This window comes from Eriocheir sinensis, chromosome 52 (genome assembly GCF_024679095.1).
Source record: "Eriocheir sinensis breed Jianghai 21 chromosome 52, ASM2467909v1, whole genome shotgun sequence".
Lineage (NCBI taxonomy): Eukaryota > Metazoa > Arthropoda > Malacostraca > Decapoda > Varunidae > Eriocheir > Eriocheir sinensis.
In genome coordinates this window covers 2,045,030-2,053,874 of record NC_066560.1, presented here as the reverse complement: position 1 = coordinate 2,053,874, position 8,845 = coordinate 2,045,030, and the positions used below count along the sequence as shown (strand labels likewise).

Here is an 8,845-nt window from a genome sequence, read left to right as displayed (position 1 = left end):
TGAAGGTTAACAGATCACAACCATTAATTAAATTGCCCACAGGTGACTCCCAGGTGTTCCTCGTTAATCACAGGTGCATCGGACACTCAAGGTAGATAAACACATGCTAGACAACACTTGCATCGAAACTTGATAATATATACATAGCCACTAACAAATATACATGGACGAGGAAAACAGGCACGCAAAGAATTATAAGCATACGTATACAGAGTAGTTACGTGTGTGTGTGTGTGTGTGTGTGTGTGTGTTCCCTATCACCTCCCAGTTACAGCATAGCCAGGTCCCGTCAATCCTCGTAACACAGATACGTCTCTACCGGCCTGACAGGTAAGGGAGGAACAGGTGAGTGTCGGCCTGTCAGCCACTCGCCACGTGGAGGAGGGAGAGAGGGAAGGGAAGGGAAGGAGAGAGACTGGAAGGCACGACACAGACCTTTTCATGTGTCACTTAGCAGAGGGAGAGAGGGAGGGAAGGGCAGGGAAGGGGAGAGACTGGAAGGCACGGCACAGACCTTTTCATGTGTCACTTAGCAGAGGGAGAGAGGGAGGGAAGGGAAGGGAAGGGGAGAGACTGGAAGGGACGACACAGACCTTTTCATGTGTCACTTAGCAGAGGGAGAGAGGGAGGGAAGGGCAGGGAAGGGGAGAGACTGGAAGGGACGACACAGACCTTTTCTTGTGTCACTTGGCAACATCGTAACGAAGGTATCAACATCGTGACGGCCTTAACCCCAGGAATGCAATGAGTGTCCCGAGCAAAAACAACGATTTCAGAGCGCCTGCATGGTAACAAAAAATAACATGACTCGAACTTTATAAGAACGAGAGGAAGACAATGTTTCGCCTACCTTTGTTCATCCACGCTCAATCTCTGTATATATGATTCGGTGATAACTGACGATAAAAATGAGTTATCTTTGGTTTTTACAATGATAAGCTAACCCAACTGTCAACAGAAAACCACGTTAGCTTCATTTATTATGCAGCAACACCTTACATCACGCAGAAAGTACAGTTAAGCAGCTTTTGCGCTTGTGGACAGAATTGCACAACCACGCATGAAACTCAGCGAGCGGCGACGATTTCCATAAAGGAGACGGGAAACGATTTGCGTTGAAAGGAAGATTAGCAGTAACGAAGGTCAGACACAGGGAAGAAGAAAAAAACAAGTAGTAAACAAATCCCGTTAGGAAGAGAACAAAAGGGAGAGCCACGCGGGTAAACGTCTGGCCAAGTTAAGAGAGCTACACTGGGCAACTTTTCCGTGGATCTTCAGTCAAACCACGATTTCCGCTGACGTTGTTCTCCTATTCCCGTGGTTTTCTGACGTGTCCACGATATTCCAAAGCTACGGTAGATTTCACTGAAGGACGACGGTATTACTCACCATCATCATCATCAGCCATAACAAGAAACAAATGAGAACCACGCCAGCGGAAATCGTGGTTTGACTGAAGATCCACGGAAAATTAGCCCCGTGTAATAGCCCCTTTAGGCGAGCTTAGAGGGAAGGTGCGGCCACGTAGGGAGAGGTGAATACGGAAGACACGCAGATGATGTGAAGGATGGGAGACAAAGGAGACGGAAGAAGAGGAGGGAGACTCAAGGTTCCCAGGGAGAGTGTGATTGTTGTTGAGCCAAAGTTTGTATTGGTGTGTCTAGGAAAGTCAATCTATCAAACAGCTGGTGAGTGAGTGAGTGAGTGCGTGTGTGGTGGGTGAGTGCCAGATGTTTACAGGTAGACCATGTTTGTTGTTGAGCCAAAGTTTGTATTGGTGTGTCAAGGAAAGTCAATCAATCAAACGGCTGGTGAGTGAGTGAGTGAGTGAGTGAGTGTGTGGGTGGGTGGGTGCCAGATGTTTACAGGGAGACCATGATTGTTGTTGAGCCAAAGTTTGTATTGGTGTGTCAAGGAAAGTCAATCTATCAAACAGCTGGTGAGTGAGTGAGTGGGTGAGTGAGTGAGTGGGTGGGTGCCAGATGTTTACAGGGAGACCATGATTGTTGTTGAGCCAAAGTTTGTATTGGTGTGTCAAGGGAAGTCTCTCAACGTGCTTGTGAGTGAGTGAGTGTCAGATATTTATAGGGAGTTCATGATAATTGTTAAGTCAAAGCTTGTATTGGTGCGTCAAGGGAAGTCTATCTATCAAACAGCTAGTGAGTGAGTGAGTGAGTGAGTGAGTGAGTGTCAGGTGGGTGCCAGATATGTGTCGTCCCTCATTGCACTCTGAAGACCTAATTTTACGTGGTGGATGAAACGTTCAGAGCATTATTATCGGCCTTGTGGATGAGCTTCGATACCCATGCCTGTGTGTGTGTGTGTGTGTGTGTGTGTGTGTGTGTGTGTGTGTGTGTGTGTGTGTGTGTGTGTGTGTGTGTGTGAAAGACGAGAGCTGGTTAGGGTTGAAGGAGGGTCTGATTGGACAGGTATAACGAGACGCTTCATAATCAGGCACGTTGAGGCGATGAAGAGACGTGAGTTAGGATTGGATGCGTGGCGGGTGAGTCGAGCGCATGGTGATAAGGGTGAAGAAGCGGCGGACGGGTGAAGGAGCGGCGGACGGGTGAAGGAGCGGCGACAAGGCGAGTCACTTGACCCCTCTCTCACCTGCCTGCAGCTACGTCCTCTCTCGTTCCCTTTATCTTACCTGCGCCCCCACACGTATGCCCCCCCCCCCCCCACACACACACACACGCATTCCGTTCCTCTGTTCTCCTAATATCCTTCCCCCTGCTTTCCCCACTCCCCTTCTTCTCCCATTCTTCTCTGTTCTCCTAATAACCTTCCCCCTGTTTTCCCCACTCCCCTTCTTCTCCCATTCCTCTCTGTTCTCCTAATAACCTTCCCCCTGCTTTCCCCACTCCCCTTCTTCTCCCATTCTTCTCTGTTCTAATATCCTTCCCCCTGCTTTCCCCACTCCCTTCTTCTCCCATTCTTCTCTGTTCTAATATCCTTCCCCCTGCTTTCCCCACTCCCTTCTTCTCCCATTCTTCTCTGTTCTCCTAATAACCTTCCCCCTGCTTTCCCCACTCCCCTTCTTCTCCCATTCCTCTCTGTTCTAATATCCTTCCCCCTGCTTTCCCCACTCCCTTCTTCTCCCATTCCTCTCTGTTCTCCTAATATCCTTCCCTGCTTTCCCCACTCCCTTCTTCTCCCATTCCTCTCTGTTCTCCTAATATCCTTCCCCTGTTTTCCCCACTCCCTTCTTCTCCCATTCCTCTCTGTCCTCCTAATATCCTTCCCCCTGCTTTCCTCACTCCCTTCTTCTCCCATTCCTCTCTGTTCTAATATCCTTCCACCTGCTTTCCGCACTCCCGATCTTCTGCCATTCCTCTCTGTCCTAATATCCCTCCCCTGCTTTCCCCACTACCCTTCTTCTCCCATTCCTCTCTGTTCTCATAATATCCTTCCCCCTGCTTTACCCACTCCCTTCTTCTCCCATTCCTCTCTGTTCTCCTAATATCCTTCCCCCTGCTTTCCCCACTCCCCTTCTTCTCCCATTCCTCTCTGTCCTCCTAATATCCTTCCCCCTGTTTTCCCCACTCCCCTTCTTCTCCCATTCCTCTCTGTTCTCCTAATATCCTTCCCCCTGCTTTCCCCACTCCCTTCTTCTCCCATTCCTCTCTGTTCTCCTAATATCCTTCCCCCTGCTTTCCCCACTCCCCTTTTCTCCCATTCCTCTCTCTTCTCTTTGTCTCTCCTCCCTTTTCATCCATTACCCTACTACTTTTTTTTCCCTCGTTCTTTTATAGAGAACATATATGACTTTCCCCTCGTCTCTCTCACCCTCGCTCTCTATCCTACTTTAGTCTACTTTCTATTCTATACTCAATGTTTCAGCTGCCTCCTCCTCTTTCCCCTTCTCCTTTAATTTCGCTTCTTTCATTTTCCATTCTGTCGTTCCTCCTCCTCCTCCTCCTCCTCCTCCGTGCGCTTATCACTCAGGTAATAAATGCTTGTGTTGAGAAGTAGGAAAGGTGAGCAAGACTCGCTGAAGTGAAAACAAGTAGTGGAGGAGGAGGAGGAGGAGGAGGAGGAGGAGGAGGAGGAGGAGGAGGAGGAGGAGGAGGAGGAGGAGGAGGAGGAGGAGGAGGAAGATGAGCATGAGCAGAAGCATGAGCAGGAACAGGAGGAGGAGGAGGAGGAGGAGGAGGAGATGGAGGAGGAGGTGGAGGAGGAGGAGGAGGAGGAAGATGAGCATGAGCAGAAGCATGAGCAGGAACGAGAGGCAGTGGAGGATGAGGAGGAGGATGAGGAGGAGGATGAGGAGGAGGAGGAGGAGGAGGAGGAGGAGGAGGAGGAGGAAGATGAGCATGAGCAGAAGCATGAGCAGGAACGAGAGGCAGCGGAGGAGGAGGAGGAGGAGGAGGAGAAGGAGGAGGACAAGGAGGAGGAGGGGGAGGAGGGAGATGAACATGAGCAGAAGCATGAGCAGGAACGAGAGGCAGCGGAGGAGGAGGAGGAGGAGGAGGAGGAGGAGGAGGAGGAAAAGGAGGAGGAGGAGGAGGAGGAAGATGAACATGAGCAGAAGCATGAGCAGGAACGAGAGGCAGCGGAGGAGGAGGAGGAGGAGAAGGAGGAGAAGGAGGAGAAGGAGGAGGAGGAGGAGGAGGAGGAGGAGGGGATGAATAAAAGTCGTGTCTCGCATTGATGGGCAGACGAAGGTTTTGACGAGCCGCTGTCATTGACGTGTTAAGAACTTGTTTATTAATTTTGTTTATTTCCGTTAAGTTTCATAATTCATGTACTCAACGCAGACGAGGCAAATAAACCGAAGAGAAAACTTTGTGACAATGTGTTCGTTTCTTCTTGGGTAAACTGCGAGAAAGTTCCCACCATCACCGTCACCACCACCATCACCTCCGCCACCTCCTTGACCACCACCACCACCACCACCACCAGTCTGTCTCCTGCATGCTGGGTGGACTTAAAAGAAGCGTCCAAACACAAAGAAATAAACACACCGTCAACGTAAACAGGAGGAGGATATCAGGACACCTCTCCTCCCGAAATTGACCTCTCTTTCGGCCACCTCTTTTGATTTTTTTTTTTTTTTTTAGGAGCAGCGAGTAGCGGGCTTTTTTTATTATTATTTTCTTTTTTTTGTGTGCCCTTGAGCTGCCTCCTTTGTAAAACACCGCCCGGAGACCAACACATATTCGTTCCTTGCCCGTCCACTCGCCCCCCCCCCCTCCCCCCCTCCTTCACCTTACCGTACCTCTAGTTAACCCCCACCTCCCACCCCACACAAAATACAAATAAACATCATTCAGCATGTACGCGTTTTTCATTTCCAGACAGTGCTCATGAAACTCACTCGAGCGCTTGTTGTGTAATACGGACTCACTGAATCGAAAAACGCGTCCTTTGTGAAGCCTGCGTTTTGCTTTCATGGTGTGTCAGCAAAAACAACAATAGCTCTTGAAGAAAGGGAGGTAAAGGATGGAAGTACACTCATTCCATCACTGTCATGCAGCGTCGTGATATCACATAATAACCCCTTGACTGCGGGTTTCCTACAAGAAGACATCACCAAGCTACAGGAACGGAACAAAAAGTGGCTGCTACAATTCAATGAAGAGAAATGTAAAGTCATGCACCTTTGAAGAGGATATCCAGCATACCAATACGACATAGGAAACACTCCACTATCCACCACAGAGGCAGAGAAAGACCTGGAACTATATGTTACCAGGCTACCAGGGAAGGAGAAATTCGTGCCAATCGCAGCGGACGGGTTAAGTTCAAGTTATGGAAAAATTGAACATGTTTTCATAAATAGGTCATCTATCTTCGTACGAGCACTTTTCTCTCCTCCAGTTTCTACTTTTTTACTCCTTCCTCTTGCATCCTCTCAGTCTCCATCTCCTACCAAACTACTTATATTGTTTTCCTATACGTCTGGTCTGTTCTTCCCTCTCTCTTTCCTTTATGCTTTTCCTAACACAAAGGCCCTCCTCTACTCTTTAGGATATATGAAGATGCTGATGTCATGAGCTTTGTGGGTGTCCCCTCGGCCGCCTCCATTGTGCATTGCCTCAACAATCCAGTAGGCAGGGTCGGCTTCTGCGTAGAGTGTCACATGCCGGTATAGCTGGAGTTGGCGATGGCGGACCATGCAGGATATATCTTCTCTCCTCTCCTTCTTCCCTCCTTCACGTCCTGAGCTCAAATGGAACTTTACCTCATTACTCTTCCACCTCCCCCTGGCAGTCACCATCTTCTGCCCCACCAGCAATGCAATGCCCTCTACTGTCCTGTCTCGTCTAAGCTACCCCCCTCTTTCCCCCTCAGGCCCCTCCCCCTATCTTATAATCTCCTTTCGTGCCGTAACTCATTAGCAGGAGGGAGGTAAACCACCAAAAAACGAGAGTCCATTGCGCCGGAGGATTCCCGTCATGCACCAGAAGCATGAGTGTGCCGCCCCGCGACCTTCTCAGCAGGCCAGAGGACGTTGAGGCGACAGAGGACAAAAAGGTGACTGGAAAGCCCTTACTCACCTATATCACGAAATATAATGAATACTAAGTGACGATAAATAACACAAGATGACAAGACGCCTCCTTTTATGCATTTTTTTCATTATTTTTTTTGTGTGTGCCTTTGAGATGCCTCCTTTGCTGTAAAATAAATAAATAAATAAATAAATAAATAAATAAATAACTTAATACAGCTTCATGAAAACAAAATAATACCAACCGACGACAATCACATTCACAAGACGCCTCCTTTTATGCATTTTTTTCATTATTTTTTTTTTGTGTGCCTTTGAGCTGCCTCCTTTGCTGTAAAATATATAAATAAATAAATAAATAACTTAATACAGCTTCATGAAAACAAAATAATACCAACCGACGCCTCCTTTTATGCATTTTTTTCATTTTTTTTTTTGTGTGTGCCTTTGAGCTGCCTCCTTTGCTGTAAAATATATAAATAAATAAATAAATAACTTAATACAGCTTCATGAAAACAAAATAATACCAACCGACGACAATCACATTCACAGGCGACTAGTGTAACGCCCACGCCTTGTCCCTCAACCCTGTACAGAACGAAGCAAAATGAACGATACCAGTTGACGACAAGCCCGACCAAAGGCAACCGCAGAGCCACTTCCCCGACACCTTTTTATCGCTGCATTAAGGAAAGAAGAATAAAAAATAAAAAAAACTACACCAAATAGTGACGTGGGCATAAAGGCATGAAAGAGCTTGTTTTGGTAAGATGACACGTTGGTTTAAAGGATTGGAGCGTCTTGGAGCAGCGGCGGCAACAAACACACTGCCCCAAGACGTATGTTGCTTGCTTTCGTGTCTCAAAAAACGCTTAACATCAGACCTACACATCGTCACCTTCGTAAACAACCCGCCTTAGTCAATATTTTCTACTTTACAGGAAATCAGAAAGGAACTGTCATCATCTCATTTGGCTTAAGATTTAGGCAGAAATGAAAAGGCCAATTCCAGAACACTCGAGCCCTGAATGACGAAGGCAACTACACAGAAATAGGCGTCACTTGAGGAAAAATTGATGTTGACAAAAACCTGGAAATCGCTGAAAACGACTTGGGCGATTATTTTATGAGGGTGACGATATACTGCTCGTCTCTCATTATCGGCTTAGACCCAGACTTAAAATTGGCTACTGTTTGCATGTGTGTCTCATTATCGTACACTTAACAACGTACTTATATATATTGCTTGTCTATGAGTCTCATTATCGTACACTTAACAACGTACTTATATATACTGCTTGCATGTGTGTTTCATTATCGTACACTTAACAACGTACTTATATATACTGCTTGTCTATGAGTCTCATTATCGTACACTTAACAACGTACTTATATATACTGCTTGTCCTTGTGTGTCATTATCGTACACTTAACAACGTACTTATATATACTGCTTGTCCTTGTGTGTCATTATCGTACACTTAACAACGTACTTATACATACTGCTTGTCCTTGTGCCTCATCATCGTACACTTAACAACGTACTTATATATACTGCTTGTCCTTGTGTGTCATTATCGTACACTTAACAACGTACTTATATATACTGCTTGTCCTTGTGTGTCATTATCGTACACTTAACAACGTACTTATATATACTGCTTGTCCTTGTGTGTCATTATCGTACACTTAACAACGTACTTATATATACTGCTTGCCTTTGTGTGTCATTATCGTACACTTAACAACGTACTTATATATACTGCTTGCCTTTGTGTGTCATTATCGTACACTTAACAACGTACTTATATATACTGCTTGCCTTTGTGTGTCATTATCGTACACTTAACAACGTACTTATATATACTGCTTGTCCTTGTGTGTCATTATCGTACACTTAACAACGTACTTATATATACTGCTTACCTTTGTGTGTCATTATCGTACACTTAACAACGTACTTATATATACTGCTTGTCCTTGTGTGTCATTATCGTACACTTAACAACGTACTTATATATACTGCTTGTCCTTGTGTGTCATTATCGTACACTTAACAACGTACTTATATATACTGCTTCCCTTTGTGTCTTATTGTACGTATAGCAACACTTAGGTGTACTGAATGTCTGTCTCTATGCCTCTGCCTCTCCTCCACTGACCTGTTTCTTCATATCCTCACCTCACCTTCCTCCCTCCCTCTGTCCCTCCCTTCCTTCCTTCCTCATTATCTCGCCTCACGTGCATCCCTCCATTAGTTTCCTGTCTGAATCACCCATCCGAAGAACCAGTGTATGTTTGTGTGTGTGTGTGTGTGTGTGTGTGTGTGTGTGTGTGTGTGTGTGTACGGATCTTGCTTAAGCCCTCGATCAAGACCTTCGCCAGATT

At 46.3% G+C, this 8,845-nt stretch overlaps 1 protein-coding gene across 1 annotated transcript in view; it reads right to left on the bottom strand.

Annotated features, from left to right (window-relative positions):
- Positions 1–5,962: 5,962 nt before the first annotated feature.
- The window catches only part of LOC126982826 (inversin-like), a 54,830-nt gene continuing 51,947 nt past the window's right edge, over positions 5,963–8,845 (bottom strand). Inside the window, exon 13 of the mRNA XM_050835099.1 lies at positions 5,963–6,097. Coding sequence (XP_050691056.1) covers positions 5,963–6,097 — 135 coding nt within the window. The remainder of the gene's footprint in view (positions 6,098–8,845) is intronic.